The following is a 21,082-nucleotide window of genomic DNA, read 5'->3' as shown; positions in this document are numbered from 1 at the left end:
ACTGAGTGTACCTCTTACGCGCGTCCTCGGTTCTTACTGAGTGTACGTCTTATGTGTGTCTCTCCTCTGTCCCGTTAGTGTCTGCCTCACTCTGGTGTGAACCCTAGCATATGGCTTTGTGATTTAGGTAAGTTATTTAGGTTTCATCACTTTTGTTTCTCCTATTTATGGAATGAAGAGAGTAAATCCTGTGCCATAGGATTACTGTGGTGACTGCAGGAGATCGTGTATCTGAAGTGCTTGGCCCATGTAAGAATCATTAAATGACAACTGCTATTATTAACTGATTACCTGGCCTGGCCTAAAAGGAGGTGATGAATAAAAAGAGTGAGCTCTTTGGAGACAGATATCTATGTCTGACTCCTTAGCTCTGTGTCCTGAGTGAGTCACTTAACCCTTTAGAGTGTCTGTTAGATGGGAATAGTATCTTACAGAGATTGTAAAGGTTATATGATTCAGCAGCTGTAAAACTCTTAGTAGCATGCCAGGTTCACTAAATTATAGTTGTAATTTTTCTTTTCTTTATACAGTCTTCTAAGTTTAGATCCTCATAATTTGCCTTTCAGATTACTGTAATCTTCTTAATCTCCCCTTGTTGAGTTTTCTCTCCCTCTACAACAAGAAGTATGTTGTTCATAAAACTGTGAGTGTGATTTTTCTAAAGGGACAATTTGATCATGGCACCCACCTACGTAGAATCCCTCAAAGGCTTACTGTTGTCTTCAGCTTAAAATCCAAGTTTCTCGGTACAGCATTCAAGGCCCCTTTGATACGACCTTTCGTTCCATTTTTACATTTCATTCTCATTCTTGGCTTTAGCCAAATCTATGTATTGGAAAGGCTGTTCTTGTTCACCCACCTTCCCTGTTTTATCACCTCATCTTTCTAAGGATACACATCTCCTCTGGGAATCTTTTCATGACCACCTGAGCCTGGGTTAGGTGATCTTCCTTTGTTTTAAAATATGTTTTATTCTATCATGAAATTCTTTTCTGCATTTGTATGTCCCTTTGTCTGTTTACCACCAAACTGAGGACTCCTTTGGAACTGGCCCTCTTTTTTATCTTTGTTGCTCCAGATGGGGAGTTTGTTGAATTGAATTTTCTAAAGTTTGTGTAAACCCATTTTTAGAGTCAGACCATAATTCAAATGCCTAGGATGAGCTCCCTCTCTGCAGAAGCTTCCAGTGAATGTTTTATACAGTGAAGCATTCATGTGCTGTAAGTAACCATTTGTGGGTATTTATAAATTCTAGCCCATACACCCAAAAAGTAAGGCTACATGAGTAGACTAGAGTACTGTATAAATTCAAGATAAAACATATCGAGGGTCAGCTGCTGTTACGTTTGTAAAATCAGTTTGGGGTGATTCATAGTTGGAAATTTATGAACTCTATGTGATAAACTTTACATAGAAGCCTAAGGGTTATTTATCCTGACAACTAAGTGCTTCAAAACCAAATCTTGAGTTTAGGAACAAATGGTGTTGAGACTTGCGTCTTGCACATTATAATTCTTTTTTGATAATGCTGTATTTTGTGGCCTAAATGAGACATTGATAAAGGAGGAAAAAAGAAAAATCACGTATTTTATGATGGCAGTTTTCTCATAATCAGTATGCTTGAAAGTTGGTTATTATAAAAATTATTTAGGAAGAGGGAATACTGTTATTCAGGAATATGGTAATTAAAAAATTCTTCTTATAAGGGACTTTGGAGTAGTTTACAGGGTTAAAGGATCCAAGGACATAAATCTTTTGAGACCATTATCTCTTGCCTTCTGATGGATGGTACTATTTGTGATGTCTGAAAAATGAACAGATTTAGATTTGATTTTCCCATGTGAATTTTAAAATGCGTTTTTATTTTGGAATAAGTATAATTTAGGAGAAAGGAAGATAAAACTGGAGAGTAGTACAGAATTCTTCTTTTAATATTAATTTTCTTTCTAAACAGGGAGTGTTGAAAAATAAATGGTCAATACTCTACCTCCTGCTAAGCCTTAGTGAAGATCCACGTAAGCAGCCGAACAAGGTAAATGGTTGTATTTTAGCAGCTTAATGTCTTTTAAAAAGAGACTTCACCGTCTTTTGTTGGGAGGATCGTACCAAATGTTGATAAGAATCATGTTCTGTAGTTAAGAAAATAATATGAGGAAACCAAAAAGCTTATCTAGTTTTCTGGACAATCATGAAAGGTCAAGAGATGTCTTTTTTAGGCCGTTTTTACTCAGTGGGCAGATGCTTTTCAGAATTATGTTATTACTCCAGATATAATAATGTGCAATAAAATAGAGCATACATTATCAGTTCTCAAAATTTTTACTTTGTAAAGTTACTAATACCAGCACAGATAGATAATTGTGTGAATTAGAAGGCCCTTCAGGTTTTTCCTGTGCTTTCAGTTAACACTGCGAACATCAGTTACTGTTAGGCCAACGAAACCTTCGTGTTGCCACACAGGATTAATTTGTGTCCCATGCAGGGTTCGAAAGAGCTATTTTGGCTGCTCCATGTCTTGTAGAGTCTAGTATAATAAGCTACTCTGTGGAGAAAGTTGAAGAGTGTGGGTGGAAAAGTCATACTCCTCTCTAAAGCTTAGTCTGAGTAATGAGCATCTGCTTGTTTTATCATAATGCCAAACTTTTTAACAACTATTTGAGTTTTTGGTTTGATAGGATTCTAAATCAGTAGTTAAAGTATTTAGTTATTGGACAATGTGAGAGTTGGAATTCAGAAAATTTTCTAAAACTTTATCAGTTTTGACATATTTTAAAAGTATAATAACTAATTTATTGTTCCGTGAAGGCAAAATCCAATTACAGAAATTGAAAGAAAATCTGATGATTATCTTTGATGATTTGGGAAAGGTGTTCTATAATTTCATATCTCCATATTCCTAATGCATCTGTATTTTGTTTTAAGGTTTCTAGCTATGCCACTTTATTTGCTCAGGCATTACCAAGAGATGCTCATTCAACTCCGTACTACTATGCCAGGCCTCAGACTCTCCCCTTGAATTACCAGGATCGGAGCACCCAGTCAGCACAGAACTCTGGCAGTATGGGAAGCAGTGGAATCAGCAGTATAAGCATGTATGCCCTAAATGGCCCAACACCAACACCACAGTCTCTCCTTCCTGGGTAAATTCAAGCTTAAATGAGTAGATTATTAAGTAGTAGAAACAAAAAAATCCTCAGACTTTTAATCAGGCATTTTGTGTTCATTCAAAGCATCTTTAGTTCCGCGTGTGTGCCAGGTGGTGTTCTAGGTGCCAGGTCAGGTATGATTTATCTTAGGATTTTAATGTTTCTTAACACTATCTTATAAATGGAATTTTTTTCAGTTTTTTAATCATAGCTAATTGTAAAGATTTTTTGCTAACTCTTAACCTATTAATGAAAATGCACATTAATAAAGGACCTGGTTCATAAGTGTACTTACTGTTCACACCTTTTATTTGAGGGTAACTGATTCACATTTCTCTTATTATATTATTCTCAATGAATATTGTTCTCTTTATTGATGTATGTTTTTCTCATTAAAAATTAAAAAAATATTTACCAAGTAAAGCTGTCTTGGAACCCTGGTGGTGCAGTGGTTAAGAGCTTGGCTGCTAACCAAAAAGTCGGCAGTTCAAATCCATCAGCTGCTCCTTGGAAACCCTATGGGGCAGTTCTACTCTGTCCTGTAGGTCACTGTGAGTTGGAATCTACTCAACAGCAACGGATTGTGATTGCAAGCTGTCGTATCCTGAAGGACCGAGATCTTCAAACTAAGAAATACGGCATCTTAGTGCATGTGAATTAAGATAATCAATTATGAGAATGCACAGCTAGGTTGTTCCATCTTTTGTAGTTTAACATGCTGTGACATCTGATTATCTTCTGAGGAAATACAGAATTTATGGTTGAAAATAAAGCAAGTGCCACAGTAATTATTAAGACCTTTAGAAATTTGTTTTTTTTAATTTCCATTTCTATGTGTAGATATACAGGTGGCTCTGCTTTTTGCTGTAGTACATTCCTGGAAATCACATTAAATTGGATTATCATAAAGTGAATATTTTTCCCAAAGAATAGTGGCCAAAGATTGAGAATCAGATAAATGATGTTTGCCATGTGAACATAATGTAGTTATAAATCATCTGCTGATTTAATCAAATCATGTTCAAGATATTTGAAAATAGAATGTGTATACGACACACATTAGTTATAAAAGAGATCTGGGGTTCCATAAAGACAACATGAGGCCTTTGAAAATGGTGCTGTATAAATTTAATCTAAGACTCGTGTTCTGGCTAAAAGAGTAAACTGACTTTCTTATTTACAGTTTAGGATTTGAGTGAATTAATTTTTGTAATGATTAAAAAAAAAGCGGTATAGAAAACTTTGAAATGAAATGGTCTTTTAGGATCATTCCCTTAAATTTAGAACTATATTTAAAGGCGTAGCTTTAGTAAATGTTTTTGTGGACTTTTTTTTCCCCATTAAAAAATAGGAGGGGAAAAAAAAAAGAGGCTGTTTCAGTTTTTTTCTCATCTCCTCTTTTACTTCACCACCAGATTATAGATGGACCCACCGATTTTACTCAAGTTGTAAATCAGAGCTCTTCCATTTGGAAACAATAGGTGCAATTGAGATTCTTGTTTTTATATTTTATAGTCATAGGAAGTGATATTTTTGTTACAGTTGTCAAAGCATATTAGAAATGCTTATAGCTGTCAGGTTCTTAGATTTTCAAAAAGCATCTTTAACATATTCTCAGAATTACTAGAAATAGGCTGTCTTGATGTGGGATGTGCTTTTGACTTATGCTTTATGTGTTTGTACATTTTAAAAAATCATTTGAAAGTTACGGTATTTCTTTTCATACTGACAGTTGAGGATAGGGAAGAGGAGTAGTCTTACAGAGTTTGTTTTAACTCCTGTGCTCTGTCAGGAGCACTGGTGGTGCAGTGGTTAAGAGCTTGGCTGCTAACCAAAGGTCAGCAGTTTGAATCCACTAGCCACTCCTTGGAAACCCTGTGGGGCAGTTCTGCTCTGTCCTGTAGGGTCGCTAGGAGTTGGAATTGACTCGACAGCAATGGGTTTGGTTTGGTTTCTGCCTAATAAATGCTGAGTGAATGATAGGTGTTAATTTTGAAGTTAGAACTAGTAGTGTGTTTCAAAGTGGTTGTAGGTGGGTAATGCATGTTAGGTAATTGTAACAACAAGTCAAATAGACCTTGATTTTTATGGTAAGAAATATCCATAGGGGTAGCAGTAAGATGATTTTCAGCACTCTTGTGCCCAGCGTCTTAGCTGAATGAATCCAACTTAGCACTTAATACAGGAGACTAAAATGTTCAGTTTGAATGTTAGGCTAAGGATTTCACAGAGGCTGGAAGATTTTAAGGGACTTAAAACTGATTGTTTTTATAAATTATTAGGTTAGGGTAAAGTATTGTGTCATCTATTTCAGATTTATAAATTTATGTAATTCAGCATAGTAATATAAAGAAAAATTTCTCGACGCTCTTATTGTCTTTTCAGTGAAGAACATGGTTATTTGAAGATGTAAAATGTTATTTCATTCTATTAGACAGTCGCATCAAGCTCCAGGAGTAGGAGATTGCCTTCGACAGCAGCTGGGGTCACGTCTTGCATGGACTTTAACTGCAAACCAGCCTTCTTTACAAACCACTACCTCAAAAGGTATTCCAAACGCTGTTGCTCGCAACATGACAAGGTCCAGGAGAGAAGGGGACACGAGTGGTGAGTAAGGGTATATTTTAACATAGCTTTTCTTTGAACATTTAGAATTCATGCTTCCTTTGTTTTAAAGTACTGATCAAGGAATCCCCACTTAAAACCTTTTGAACCCATTGCTGTTGAGTCAATTCCAACTCACAGCAGCCCTATAGGACAGAGTAGAACTTGCCCATAGGGTTCCCAGGGAGCAGCTGGTAGATTCGAACTGCCGACCTTCTTGGTTAGCATCCCAGCTCTTAACCGCTAGTCTACCAGGGCTCCATTAAAACCTTTTAGTGGTTTCTTATGATGTAATCTCAAGCTAATGGTTTCATAAAATTTATTTCATCTCAAACTGTATTGTTTAGTAATTATTCTCTTTTTAAAATCATTATGTAGGCACTGTGGAAATTACTGAAGCAGCCCTAGTCAGAGACATTTTGTATGTCTTCCAGGGCATAGATGGCAAAATCATCAAAATGAGCAATACTGAAAATTGTTATAAAGCGGAAGGAAAGGTAAAGTAACATAAAGTACAGTTTGAAATATTTTTTAAAATATCATTAAGACCAGAGAGCTGTTAGTTTGTGAGATGTTATTAGGATAATGAGCGCTCGATATACAAAATTGAGGATGCCAGTCAAGTTGCACGGTTAAATTCTGGTTTATATTTCTTTGTCCAGTTTGTGACTTGTGTAATTTTGTTATTGGAACACTTTTTGTAATCAATACTTGCTTCCCTTTTCCATTTATTTTTTCCTTGTATTCACTGATACCTCTACCCTTTATAGATTATTTTTGCACGCTGTTACAGTAATCTTAGAGGTACCTTACAACTTGATGTCTTTGCCATTGATATAGAATTCCAGATAAGATGTCCTTGTTTTTGTTTTCATCTTCCAGAAGCAAACATGGAGAAACTGCACTTGCCACAGCCCCTTTGTATTTTTATGTAGTGTCCTACATGACTCTTAGCTTGTTTCACAGATTAAAGGTCACAGACTGCGCCGTGATGAGAGACAACTGTAGGTCCTGGGTGAGTCACTCTTCAGGGAGTGACTCTGCAGAAGTCGTAACGTTTACTGCAGACTGTTCTAAATCCTTGCCTGTCAGCTGACGTTTTCTTTTTTCCCTTCTCATTGGTTTCACTGTTAATGATGATACACATTAGTTTTAACTTTCGCATATTGAAGTAAGAATTATAGTATTAAAAGTGCAATGGGCTATGAAAAATAATTAAAATTCTAGTGTTTATGTTTAATTTTTGACTCTGGATATATTTACTTTTTAGGCAAACCTGAACAAATCTTTGAGAGATATGACAATCAGACTTGCTGAGTTGGGATGGTTACATAATAAAATCAGAAAATACATTGACCAGAGGAGTTTAGACCGCTCGTTTGGACTTGTAGGTCAGGTATGTTCACAGTTGGGAGACAGTTCACTTTGGGAAACATGTAATCTACTTAAACTCTTACTGAGAAAATAGTTTTTAAGAGGGTTCAAGTCTAGCCAGATGTATCTTGAAAAAAAGGTCTGGTGATCTGCTTCTGAAAAACCAGCCATTGGAAACCTATGGAGCACAGTTCTACTCTGACACACATGGGGTTACCATGAGTCACAGTCGACTCAGTAGCAACGTTTTTTTTCTTTTAAGTCATATTTAATTACTAAAGAAGAAATTATTTAGCTTATTCAGAGATGCCATGAATGCTGTAGTTGGAGGGATCCTATGTCCTAGTTAGCCTGGGAGAGTCCTGATTTATGCCTCTTGCCCCAGGACAATTATTCGTAGCATCCACTTTCACGCTCAGAAGTGTCCCGGCTCTAGACATACCAGATGGCACAAATCTCATTTGCAAAGGGAGATAACTGTTTCCTAAGTCTGAAACTTGTATGTGCTTTTTACTAAACCAAGGTGGAAACAGCCTCAGCTAACTGAAAACCTTTCGTCTTGCTCACATAAGGTACTGAAACACACACTGTAATTGCAGTATTTGGGTGGTAGAATACTCCTAAGCTGACTTGTTTATATTTGTATGCTACATGATAGATGAAGATAAGATTATTTCTAATAACCATATTTTTTTTTGTTTTAACTTTTATGTGTTTGTGTGTGTGTGTATGTGTGTGTGTGTCTGCCTTGGAGGCTGGAATGGGATGTTTGTTAGAAGTAATATGCCTGAAAATATCCCACATTGTTTTCCCTGTGAATATTGCTTAAGAAAAGTGACCTAAAATGTAATAAGCACCTCCCGTGCCAGCTCTGTGTCAGATTCTTCCCTTACGTTATGTCATTTATTCCTCACTGCTCTTGTCCTCATTATTTAAAGGAGGAAACAAAAGCTCACAGATACTGAGTGACTTACCCAAAGTGATATGTCTAGTAGGAGCACAGATTGCATACCAAGGGCTGTCTGGTTCCAAAACCCAGGACGGTACATTGCAAATCCCATTTTTAAAGTGTTCCTCTGAGTCTGCAAATTTAGTGTGCTTTATGTTCATTTTTATAGCTAGTAAGGATAAATACATATATATGTGTCTCGATCAAGAAAACAAATATGGTAAAATTAACCCTATAGATGACTGATTAATAGATTGATTTAAGATATAAAGAAAATTAATGGACCTTGCACAGTTATTTAAAGATAACAAGTTTTAGCCTTTGCAGGCCATATCTATTGTAGGCTATCTCAGAAACAAAAAGATTTCCACTGAGAATTTTTTTATTTCCTAAAGTTATACTAGAAGTTTTTTTTTTTTAATCACAGGAGTGTTTCTGTTCTGTAAAGGTACATCTTGTAGCTTCTGATACTGTCATTTTATTTCAATACCTTTTCTGTAGTTAAGATTGAAAATTATTAAGACGTACAAAGATGTTTTTAATAACATGGATGGGGAAAAGGGGGGTACAGACAAACAGAAACCCTGGATGGAGGAATTGATGTAGAGTTGCCAGTTTTTAAATTTTGCCAACTAAAAACATTAAATAAAATTACATTTCAACTTCAAAAAAATTAGAAGGGAGATAATCTTAAAAAATACTTCTCTAAAGTATGTACACTTTTAGCTTTATGAAAAACATACTATATTTTCTTCATTCCTTTCTTGCAAAGTTTATGCTTTTTATACTAAGGGACAACACTTTCTTAACGTTATTAAATATATACTGTGATTAAAACTGTTAGAGGAGGGGACCGTTGAGAAAATCAGAATTTTAATCATGCTAAACTCAATCTGAACTTCATCTAAAAGTAGTTTGCCTTTACACTTAAAATGAGTTGATGTGTAATGAGTGTATTGTAGTTTAAATATATTTATCCTTTCTGGACAGAGCTTTTGTGTGGCCTTGCACCAAGAACTCAAGGAATACTACCGCTTACTCTCAGTTTTACATTCCCAGGTAAATATTTTGTTTTTATTTTAATTTATTCATGGTTTCTAGTATTATAAAAATTATATAGAATATTTCAAATTTCTTCATACATTACTTTTAAAGTATAAAATCTATTTGCTAATATTGTTTGTAAGGTATGTATATCTGTAAAGTTTCAGTGTACCCTGGGGCTAATTAATGGCTAGTTTTCAAGGTTCTTTCTATTATTTAAACAGATCACATGTAGCTTGAAAGAACTGTTATTCTCACAAAGGGGACCTTTTGCTTCATTTTCAAAGGAATAATCACTTCCCCATATTCATTTTATATGGATTAAGACATGATGTGACATATTTAGTTATTTGTACTTAAACATGTCATTGTTTTTCAGCTACAGTTAGAGGATGATCAGGGTGTAAATTTGGGACTTGAGAGTAGCTTAACGCTTCGGCGCCTCCTGGTTTGGACATACGACCCTAAGATAAGACTGAAGACCCTTGCCGCCCTGGTTGATCACTGTCAAGGTCACTGTTTATTTTTTATTTCTTGTGCCTCATAGATTTGCTTTATTTCAAAACAGTTCTTAGGGAGCGCCCTCTCCTTCTGGTTTTGTACCCTCTTTTTGGGGTGCTTTTAACAGCCGCAAGTATTTTGATTGAATACAAATTAATTGATATGAACTTACAGGAAAAATAACAGTTGCCAGTGTGGTCCAATGTTGATACTTGTAGAAGCTAAAGATTACATTGAAATGAAGAAAGGAGGAGTGTTTAGCTTTTAAAGATTTTTCTCTTTTATGATCCTTTGTGCTATAACTTTTATTTTAAACCTATATTCCTCTATTATTTGCCTCTTAATAGCATTTCCTAGGGTTTCCTTCCTCCTAAGGTCATACGTCTGTGTTCACCACACATCTGTTAAAAACTCCCATTTTTGCAAGTCTACCTCACAAGGTTTCTGAGCTCTAGGTCTGTATTTCTAGTTGCCTTCTGAACATTTTTTTTCTCCCTGTTCGTGTTATGTCGGCCAGGAACCTCTTTCTCTTTTTTTCTCAACTATAACGCTGGGATACGTCTGTATTTCTAGTTGCCTTCTGAACGTTTTTTTTCTCACTGTTCGTGTTATGTCGGCCAGGAACCTCTTTCTCTTTTTTTCTTAACTATAACGCTGGGATACTAGTGATAGTTGCCTCGTAGGATTATTGTGAGGACTGAATGAGACAGAAAAAGCAAATAGTCTGATACATAGTGAGAGCTCAGTAAGTATTCACTGCCATCATCTCTGCTGGATGATTCACATGGACTTGACATTCCTCACATCTAAAACCAAGTTCAGCGTCATCCCATCCATGCCTTGCCTCCTCTCAGCTCTGGAACTCCCCTTCAAAAAATAAAAGTCAAACAGTAAACATTTGCCTTTTCTCCAGTTACTGGCCCTCTCCCATGATTGTATTCCTACCAGACTCTTTTATCTTTCTCTCAGTCCCGCATCTCTGTGGATATCCAGTTAGCCACTATAACGCTATTATTTCCAACTCCTTCACGTCTCAGATCTCTGCCTCCCCCTCCAAAACTTTTAGTCCATACCCTTTTTATATCTTCCCCTTATGTACTGTTTTAATAATCCTCAATTGATTTCTCTGTTTTCAGTCTTACCCACCTTCGTTTTTTGCACACATGCCAGAAGAATCTTACTAAAATTAGATCATGTCAATCCTTTGCTGAAAATTTAGTAGTTAAATGGTGAATTCTCAGCATCATGTAAGAAAGTCTTGATGTGCTTACGTCTTTCTACTTAATTTTTGCCACTCCCCGTGTTTCGTACTGAGCTTTCCTCCCAGAACATAGAGGACCGCTACTCACTTAGAGCGGTGTTTTTCACACTAGTTTGTGACCCATTAGTGGGTTATGAGATCATTTTAGTGAACGGAGACCAGCATATTATACCAAGAAAAGTAGAATAAAATAGGAAATATTAAAATATGGCTACTGTTTCATAAAGGTTTTTTTTTTTTTTAATTGTACTTCAGGTGAAGCTTTACAGCTCAGGTTAATCTCTCAGAATTTTTATACACCTTGTCAGGTGGCACTTGCTGCAGTCCCTACAATGTGACAGCACACTCCTTCTTTCCACCCCGGGTTTCCCGTGTCCATCCAACCAGCTCCTGACCCTCTCTGCCTTCTCATCCTGCCTCTGGACAGGAGCTGCCCATTTAGTCTCATGTATCTGCTTGAACTAACAAGCGTACTCTTTCCGAGTATTATTTTGTGTTTTAAAGTCCAGTCTAATCTTTGTCTGAGGAGTGGTCTTCGGGAATGGTTTTAGTTCTGGGTTAACATAGCATCTGGGGTTCATGACTCCCTTTAGTATTTCTTGTAATTTTGATTTGGTTTTTACAGATCCCCTAAACTTCTCTTTATCTGGATATACCCTAATTTTGCCATCATATTTGAGACACAGTTTTGCTGGACATATAATTCTTGGCTGGCAATTGTTTTTCTTCAAGGCTTTATATATGTCATCACATTGCCTTTTTGCCTGCATGGTTTCTGCTGAGTAGTCCGAGCTTAGTCTCCTTGACTGTACTTTGTAGGTTACTTTTTGTTTTTCCCTAGCTGCTCTTAAAATTCTCTCTTTAGCTTTGATTTTGGCAAGTTTGATTATGTCTTGGTGACTTTCTTTTGAGATCTACCCTGTGTGATGTTCAGTGAGCTTCTTGGATAGATACCTTCTCGTCTTTCATAATATCAGAGAAGTTTCTGCCAACAAATCTTCACCAATTCTCTCTGTATTTTGTGTTATCCCCTCTTGCTCTGGTACTCCAATCACTTGTAGTTTATCCCTCTTGATAGATTCCGCCATAATTCTTAGGGTTTCATCATTTTTAAAAATTCTTTTATCTGATTTTTCCTCAAATAAGTTGATGTCATGTGCTTTATCTTCAGTCTCACTAATTGTGACTTCCATTGTCTCAGTTCTGCTCCAGTTACTTTCTATTGAGTTGTCTAATTCTGAAATTTTATTGTTAATCTTTTGGATTTCTACTTGCTGTCTCTATGGATTCTAGCAGCTTGTTAAATTTGTCATTTTGCTTTTGTAGAACCTTCCTAAATTCTTCAGCTGCTTTGTCTGTGTGTTTCTTGTTCTGCATTTTGCCTGATCTCCTTCCTTATATTTTTAGGAGTTCTGTGTACGAATCTTTTGAATTCTACTTCTGGTAATTCCAAGACCTTCTGTTCCTCAGGGAGGTTTCCTGGTTCTTTGTTTTGGTTGCTTGCTGGAGCCATCATGGTCTGCCTGTTTATGTGATTTCACGTTGACTCTTATCTCTGAGCCACTGATAAGTTATTATCTTTATTTATTGTATGTTTGCTTACTGTGTCCTAGCTTCTTGTTTTGTTTTCATATGCCCAAATGGACTGGATATGTGAGCTACTTTGATTAAAGGGGTCTTAGAAGCTCTCATGTCCTGTTCCCAGATAGTTGGAGCTTCTACTAGGTATATGAGCCCAGGCTTCTGTTTACTTTGCTTGTATGGATTCACTCAGGTATCTAGGTTGTCGGTCACCAAGTGTGTGGTGCAGGCTCTCACCTGCCATCCTAGATGAACACGACTACGTGGCTGATTGGAGAAGGCACAGGTATCTGCCTGCTGTAGGGGGTTATGTGCTGAGCAAGGCAGGGGGCCAATGGCTGTCCCTGAGTGCCTGGGTGGAGAGTGTATCCCTGTCCCCTAAAGTGCCTAGGTGGACGTCGGAGCTGGACTTCGCGCATCTAATGCTGTTGGCAGAAAGGACTGGGAGGCATCACTTATTCTCAGACCCCTATTGTGGATGGCTAGTTGTAGTGGGTGAAGCCGCAATCCTTAGACCCCTGATGTGGTTAGGTGAGGACCCTGCTTAATGGGCAGGGTGGTGTCAAATGTCTCGGATCTGCCATTCCACCTTAGCTGTTGCAGTGAGAATCAGCTTCCGTTATATTCCCTGCTGTAGTATGCTAATGAGGGCCTGTGCTGTTGAATGGGCCCGCACAGGTCTAGGCAGGGATAAAAGGCATTCAGAGTCTGTGGACCCCTTATACCAGTGCCTAGGCAAAGAGGCAGTGCCTGCCCTGAGTTCCTGGTTTAGGGGCCTTGGTGATTTTTTAAAGTCGAGAGAATGGTTGGGTGTGGTTAACCCTTTCAGGTCTTGGTTGTAAGAGGGACCACAGGAAGCTTCTGCCTATTCTGCCATCTTGGCCCCGTCACCTAATAATGGTTTTTTTGTGTGTGTGTATGTGTGTGCTGGATTGCTTTATAACATATGAATGTTAACGTGTCTCAGTCAAAAACGGTGAAAAGTCGTGGTAATTCAAGATCATACAGTGAGTCAGATTTTTGCTACTGAATAAGCTTCGTAGCAGAAATGAACAGATGAGTGACTTGCTCACATTCTTGCTAAACCAAGGTTAGAATCTGAATCTCTTCAGTCCAAATCTCTTACGTATTTACTGCTGCTTCTATGTCCGAAAAGTGGTATTAACTGTTAAAACGGACAGACTTTGAGTGCCTTCTGCTCTCTGATCAGTGTTAAGTTAATGGTTTATATTGTGAGTTTAAATGTGTGTAATTTTCTTCTATTTTTCCCTTCCCCCAGGAAGGAAAGGTGGTGAGCTGGCATCAGCTGTCCATGCCTACACAAAAACAGGGGATCCATATGTGAGATCTCTAGTGCAGAATATTCTCAGCTTGGTGTCTCATCCTGTTCTGAGCTTTCTTTACCGTTGGATATATGATGGAGAGCTCGAGGACACATACCACGAGGTGAATAATAACACTATGTATATTTTAGACGTCGATTTAAAAAGCTTGGGGACTTCACCTATTCCTTTTTATTTTTTTAATTATTACTTTATCTTTTGACAGTAATACTGTAACATTTCATTTAAATGGCATGCATATTTTCCACAGTGCTTTGAAAGCCAGTTATGTCATTTAACAGCAGAGCCATCTTTGGTTAGTGGAGAACATTATTTCAGTTTTAAGAGGGAGAAACTGAGGCTCAGCAAGGTCAAATCACGGGTCCAAGTTTACTAGACGGTTGATGGCAAAGCAAAGACTAGGCCTGCTGAGTGTTGGTGTAGTTCTCTTTGCAGTACACTATTCTGCGTTACAGTGTTTTCTGTGGTTTCTTTGATATCTCACTTGAATTAGCTATGGAGCTAAAAATTTTAAAGGAAATTTTATTTGTGTGTGTATGTACTTAGCAAAATACAGTCGATTATGGCTTTATGGTGTATGTGTTTCTGAAAATCACCGTGCTGTGTAAAATCACACAATAAAAACTGTAGGGCCTAAGACAGAAAGTAGGGTCATAGGCTTCATACTCCAAAACTGGCAGTAACATTAAAAAAGTAGAAAGGTAGGAACCTAATAAAAGTGGTAGCACAGTTTTATACATGTTAAAACATTAAGAAATACATAAATACTACAGTAAATATGGCGCTTTGCCTAGAAGAAGCCCGATGCTTGCTTGTGGAAGTAACCTTTGGAAGGGTTGCAGCTTGTGAGTTACTGTGAAGTGGTAGAAGGACAGTTATTTGAAATCAGACGAAGGAGTTTAACACCAGATGTAGGTGGATGTGGCTGATAACAGACGAATTGAGGTTAAGAGCTGTGGCTGCTAACCAAAAGGTTGGCAGTTTGAATCCACCATCCGCTCCTTGAAACCTTACGGGGCAGTTCTACTCTGTCCTATAGGGTCGCTGTGAGTCGGAATTGGACTTGACTCAATGACCATAGGTTTGGTTTGATTATTTTGTTTATTTATTTTTTTGATAGATTTTGAGGTTTGTATCTGTGGGTGTGTTCGGTGTATTGCTAAGCGCTTGGTTCAGCTGGGTCTAGTTTCCTGCATCCTGCATTCACCTGTTGTCTTTCACATATGCAGTCACATGTAAGCACGCATGAAATTTGTGTTACGCTCATATTGTTTCCTAATACAGTAATTGTACTGGAACAAATTAATGTTTTCGAAACAAGCATTGTAGCAGAACTCTGTGTGGTATTGTTTTGTGACTGTGCTTTTGAAACACACAAATGGCATCACAGCATTAATGTATTATACATATCATACCTGTATGCAAGTTTGCATGATTGCTTTCTAAATTTTGTAGCCCTTTGCATGACAGTATATATAATTCTGCCTTATTACTGCATGTTATTTCACCGTATGGACGTAACCGTCTTTTATTTAGCTGCTTTCCTGTTGATGGAAAATTGAGTTTTTTCTAGTTTTTAACATTATTAACATGAACATCATTTTGTGTGCTTCCTTGTATAAATCCCTGTGTTTATTTATGAGTTTCTCTAAGGTAGATGCTGGGAAGTGTAATTGATGGGATATGGGGAATGTATACTGTAAATTTTGATGCTGCCTCTTTGAACTCTGGAATGGCTATACCAGTTTATCTTCCACCCTTGCCAGAACTTCATACCACCTGGCTTTTATAAAAATGCTTTTAACCTAATGCATGAAAGATAGCATCTCATGATGGTATTTATTTGCTTTTCCCTAATTGCTAGTGAGATTGAACAGCTTTTCATGCTCATTGGTTATTTTCATTTCTTCTGTTAATTTCCTGATCAGATCCTTTGTTCTGTGTGTGTGTGTGTGTGTGTGTGTGTGTGTGTGTGTGTGTGTGTGTGTGTGTGTGTGTGTGTGTGGATTTGTATGTCTCTTTAAAATTGGACCATGGGATGGCTTTATATATTTGGATACCTTGTGTCTGTGATTGCAGTTTTTTAATTATTCTCTTAATAGTTTATTTTGACATAATTTTCGACATGCAGAAAAACGATAAGAATAGTACAAAGAATTATTGCATTCACTGAGATTCCTCAAATGTTATAGTTTTGCCACATTTTATCATGTACTAAGTATGCTAATAAATCCCCATGCATACTTGAGTCTTTTTTTTCTGTTTGATTTTTTGCTATTCATTCGTCAGTATTATTTAAATTACTCCAGCTCTATGGGTTGGTATCTGGTAGAATGTTCTGTTCAGTTTTCCTTGCTGATTTTTCACATTCTTATCTATATTTAGAATCAGTTGTCAATTCTGCTAAAAGTTCTTTTGGGATTTTTATAGAATTGCATATTGAATTTATAGATGAAGAAGAAGTATTTTTATGCTTCCTATGTTCCTTTTGGTGACCCTATAGGACAGAGTAGAACTGCCACGTAGAGTTTCCAAGGAGTAGGGGCTGGTGGATTTGAACTGCTGACCTTTTGGTTAGCAGCCAAACTCTTAACTGCTATGCCACCAGGGCTCCTGGGGATGTTCCTTTTACTACCTTTTTTTAAAAAAAAAACATAGGTGTTGAAAGCTTTGAAAGGTAATATGTTTTCGTTTTATTAATGCGTATCTTTAAGTTTTTCAAAGCTTTCTTAAAACTTTTTTTTTGTTCCCAAATGTCAAAGTCAAGAGTAAACCAGTTTTTGCATTTAAACCACCCCTCCCCAGTTAAGAGGAGGAATGTTGCATCTCTCCCAGATTCTGCTCTGCCATATACTCAATCTCTATATTTTTAGTTTAGATATAGATTATTTTATCATTTAAAATTTTTATATAAAGCTTTTAAAAATTGCCTGCTCTTTGAAGATTTTTAAGTTTACTTTGCTTAATATCTCTGTGTTTAACTGGTATTATTACTTACCACCAAGCTCACTAATAACACTTTTTATTGAGATATACATATGGAAAAGTGTAAAAATCATGTGTGTATCACTTGATGATTTATTATAAAAGGAGCCGACATCCAGGTCAGGAAATACACATTATTGCCACACGTGTCCTGCTTTCTGTCAGTCATTGCTCCATTCCTTCTCCCCAAGGCAAACAGTATCCTCTAATACCATAGTTTTGTTCGTTTTTAAATTTTACATAAAGGACATCATAGAGTTTGTATATATTAAAATGTGTTTCCATGTCATCGATAGGGAAGGATACTTTGTATTCATCATAGTTAAGTTTGAATTTATATTTTTATGAACAATTTCTGGAAAGTGCCATAAAAAGTTGTTTTTTAGTTAGAACTTTGTCAGACTTAATTGTTCAAGATTAAATGGGGGAAGTAAATGCTTGTACCATTGTTTTTATCTCTCATCACTTTTGCGGTAAGGAAACATAGGTAACATTTTTTCTTCTGATGGAGTTAACCTTGTCATTTTTAATGCATTTGAGGTTTACTGTTCTCCAATTACAGGATGAGGTGCATTTTGGAAGCTGTTTAAAAACCTGTGTAATTGATTATTTAGAATGCTTATTAAATCTCCTGGCTGTTATCACAATAAGGCAAATTATCCGAGTTTTAAAAATTTGTCTTTTAGAGCTTAAAAGAGTCTTAAGTGATCTTGTGGTTCAGAAAATGAAAAATAATTGTTCCTTTTGAGGATGTGGGTATGTTCTTTTTATAGTACTATAATTTCTGTTCAGTCAGCCATGGTTAGCTAGGTAGATTTATGAGAAACAGCTTGACCTTGTGTGAGGTGTGGAATCTCCCTACAGAAAGCAGTTTGCCCTTTTCTCTCAGTTATTTTGAACCAGACGAACACCTGAAAGTTAAGACTAGGGACTGACCAGACCAAGAGGGACCACGTGGGGGCCTGATGCTGACTAAGCCTCAAGAGGCATGATGTAATCTATCATGACCATGGGTGAGGCCAGTAAGAGGCTTAAACCCTGAGGCTCACAGGAGCTTCCTGGTTTGTGAGCATGCCCAGCAGAGGTAGTGCATTCATCTTTGGACCAGGGAAGCTCTGTGCTGGGACCCCTCCCAGAACTCAGCCTATGCTTCTCTTCGTTTGTATCCTTTTTGATTGTAATAGATGTGTAGCCATAAGTGTAGTGTATTCTCCGTGAGTTCTGTGAGTCGTTACAACCAACCTACAGGAAGACTGAGAAGCTCGTGGCAGCTGGCGTCTGCCTATTGGGCAATCTGAAGGAATTTTCTTCAGGTTCAGCTTAAATTTGCATATGAGTAATTCATGGTCTGTTCCACAGTCGGCCCCTGGCCTTGTTCTGACTGATGATATTGAGCTTCTCCATCATCTCTTTCCACAGATGTAGTTTATTTGATTCCTGTGTATTCCATCTGGTGAGGTCCGTGTGTATAGTCACCATTTATGTTGTTGACAAAAGGTGTTTGTAATGAAGAAGTCGTTGGTCTTGCAAAATTCTATCATGCGGTCTCTGGCATCGTTTCTGTCACCAAGGCCATATATTTTCCAACTTCTGATCCTTTTTCTTTGTTTCCAACTTTTCCATTCCAATCACCAGTAATTATCGATGCATCTTGATTGTATCTTTGATCAATTTTCAGACTGCAGAAGTTGGTAAAAATCTTCAGTGTCTTCATCTTTGGCCTTAGTGGTTAGTGTGTGAATTTGAATAATAACTGTATTAACTGGTCTTCTTTGTAGGCATATGGATATTATCCTGTCTTTGACAGCATTGTTCTTCAGGATAGATCTTGAAATGTTCTTTTTGATGAGGAATGCGACGCCATTCCTCTTCAATTTGTCATTCCCGGTATAGTAGACCATATGATTGTCTGATTCAGAATGGCCAATACCAGTCCATTTCAGCTCACTAATGCCTAGGACATGGATCTTTATGCGTTCTATTTAATTTTTGACAGCTTCCAATGTTCCTAGATTCATACTTCGTACATTCCATGTTCCAGTTATTAATGAATGTTTGTAGCTGTTTCTTCTCATTTTGAATTGTGCCACATCAGCGAATGAAGGTCCCAAAAGCTTGACTCCATCTGTGTCATTAAAGTTGACTCCACTTCGAAGAGGCACCTCTTCCTCAGTCATGTTTTGAGTGCCTTCCAACCTGAGGGGCTCACCTTCCAGTACTATACCAGACAATGTCTGCTATTATTCCTAAGGTTTTCACTGGCCAGTTTTTTCAGAAGTAGACTACCTGGTCCTTCTTCCTAATCTGTCTTAGTCTGGAAGCTCAGCTGAAACTTGTCTGCCATAAGTGACCCTGCCTGTATTTGAAATACTGGTGGCATAGCTTCCAGCATCATAGCAAATGCAAGCCTCCACAGTACGACAAACTGACAGATTCATTGGGAGAACTTTTCCTTACTGGGATATATATATATATTTTACTAATTAGAACAAAATCAAAGCAAAATCTTCCTTGGATTTGGTATTTAATTTCTAAATTTAGTACCTAATTTTTAAATATTTTTTTCTTGGAAATAATTTAGTGTGCATTTTCTAACAAGCATGTTTTTAAAGTAGTTTTTAATTGCACCAACAATTCTTTACTGACCTGTGCTTATGTGTTATTCAGGCTTTTTAAGTTTTTAGGTTTTCTTTGATAGTAATATGGGACTAGAGATTTGATAGGGATATAGAGAGAATTGGTCAAAAACAGCAATGTTTATTTTCCTGTTATCTTTTTTCTGGTTTATTTATTTATTTATGCATTCGTTCGCTTACTATTTCTTTTTACCAGTGATACACTGAGGTGAGACAAAAGGATACCACTTTAAACTAGTGCAGTTAAATTTGGGATGCTTTTTGAGTTAGCTCTTTTTACTTAAAATATGTAAAAGTGGAAGGCCAACTTTTTTTTAAAGTTTTTAAAAATAAAATAATAACCCATGACTATTGAATACAGTATAGGATTATTAGCTCAAATTATCTCTTAAAGAGTTTATTTCACATTTTGGCTCATTGTTAAAGTTATTTGCAATTTTTTTTTTTAATAAAATTTCAGACTTCTGGAAATGTTGCAAAAAGTACAGAACGTTGCCATACATCCTTCACTCAGATTACCTGAATGCTAACATTTTAGCATGTTGACTTTTTATCCTTTCTTTCACATCTTTTTTTTTTTAAGTTCTATATTACTGATTCTTATGCTTAAGAGTATGAGTTTAGATAGAGTTTAAGGAAGTTCAAGGTCTGTAATTTTTTATATTCTAGTTATTTTGCTCAACCCTTTTACCTCAGCTAGTCTTGTTTTCTTCACCAGTGTTGTTAGTTGGATTTCTCAAAAATCCGTTGTTTGGTAGAGTTAAAATTAATTCTTCTTGACATAAAATATACTATCTCTTTTGCCATTTGTCTCCCATATTTACTAATGTTATGTCAATATACCATTTGACTCTATATCTTGTTATAGTTCGTCTGACATTTTATCTCTGTAGAGTTTATGAGTTTGGGTTCTGAAGTTAAATGGCTTGGCTTTGAGCTTGGCTTTAGTGTCTTCTGACTCTGTATCCTGGCAGGTATAACTGAACCTACTTAACCTTTAAAGAAAGCCCAAACCTGTTGCCGTTGAGTCGATTCCGACTCATAGCAACCCTGTAGGACAAGGTACAACTGCCCCATCGGGTTTCCAAGGAGCGGCTGGTGGATTTGAACTGCCTGCCTTTTGGTGAGCAGCTGAGCTCTTAACCACTGCTCCACCAAGGCTCCAATCTTTGAAGAAGTCAGTATTAATGTAGTTCTCGTTTGTCACTCCTCTTTTCCTACCTGATTTAAAGACAGTGGCGTAAAACAATAATTGTAAATCTGTGTTGATGGGTATACAAAGTGCCCATTTTTCACAATTTTTAACAACATAAAGTGAGAGACATGGAGATATAGAGGAGCAAAGTTTTTGCATGCTGTTGGAGGTAAATTGGTAGTAATCCCCACTAGTGCTGGAAGATGTTAATTGTCATCCCTAGGACAACCACTGGAGGCCCTGGGTGATGCGCATGGTGAAGCGCTGGACCATTAGGTGGAAGGTTGATGGTTGAACTTACCCAGAGGTGCCTTAAAGACAGACTAGGCAGTCTGCTTCTGAAAGGTCACGGCTTAGAAAACCTCATTGTCTTAGTCATCTAGTGCTGCTATAACAGAAATACCACAAGTGGATGGTTTTAACGAAGAGAAGTTTATTTCCTCATAGTCAAAGTAGGCTAAAA

General features: G+C 37.0%; 1 protein-coding gene across 3 annotated transcripts in view; it reads left to right on the top strand.

Moving 5' to 3' along the window:
- Positions 1–21,082, top strand: part of TUBGCP3 (tubulin gamma complex component 3) — a 109,857-nt gene that overhangs the window by 26,896 nt on the left and 61,879 nt on the right. For all 3 annotated transcript variants that reach the window (XM_023737408.1, XM_023737410.1, XM_004382947.2), the window contains 8 exons: positions 1,955–2,032; positions 2,923–3,140; positions 5,581–5,753; positions 6,129–6,247; positions 7,021–7,146; positions 9,064–9,132; positions 9,497–9,629; positions 13,740–13,906. In XM_023737408.1, coding sequence (XP_023593176.1) covers positions 1,955–2,032; positions 2,923–3,140; positions 5,581–5,753; positions 6,129–6,247; positions 7,021–7,146; positions 9,064–9,132; positions 9,497–9,629; positions 13,740–13,906 — 1,083 coding nt within the window. The remainder of the gene's footprint in view (positions 1–1,954; positions 2,033–2,922; positions 3,141–5,580; positions 5,754–6,128; positions 6,248–7,020; positions 7,147–9,063; positions 9,133–9,496; positions 9,630–13,739; positions 13,907–21,082) is intronic.

Source organism: Trichechus manatus, unplaced genomic scaffold (genome assembly GCF_000243295.1).
Source record: "Trichechus manatus latirostris isolate Lorelei unplaced genomic scaffold, TriManLat1.0 scaffold00102, whole genome shotgun sequence".
NCBI classification, from domain to species: domain Eukaryota; kingdom Metazoa; phylum Chordata; class Mammalia; order Sirenia; family Trichechidae; genus Trichechus; species Trichechus manatus.
This window is presented reverse-complemented; position numbering and strand designations above follow the sequence as displayed.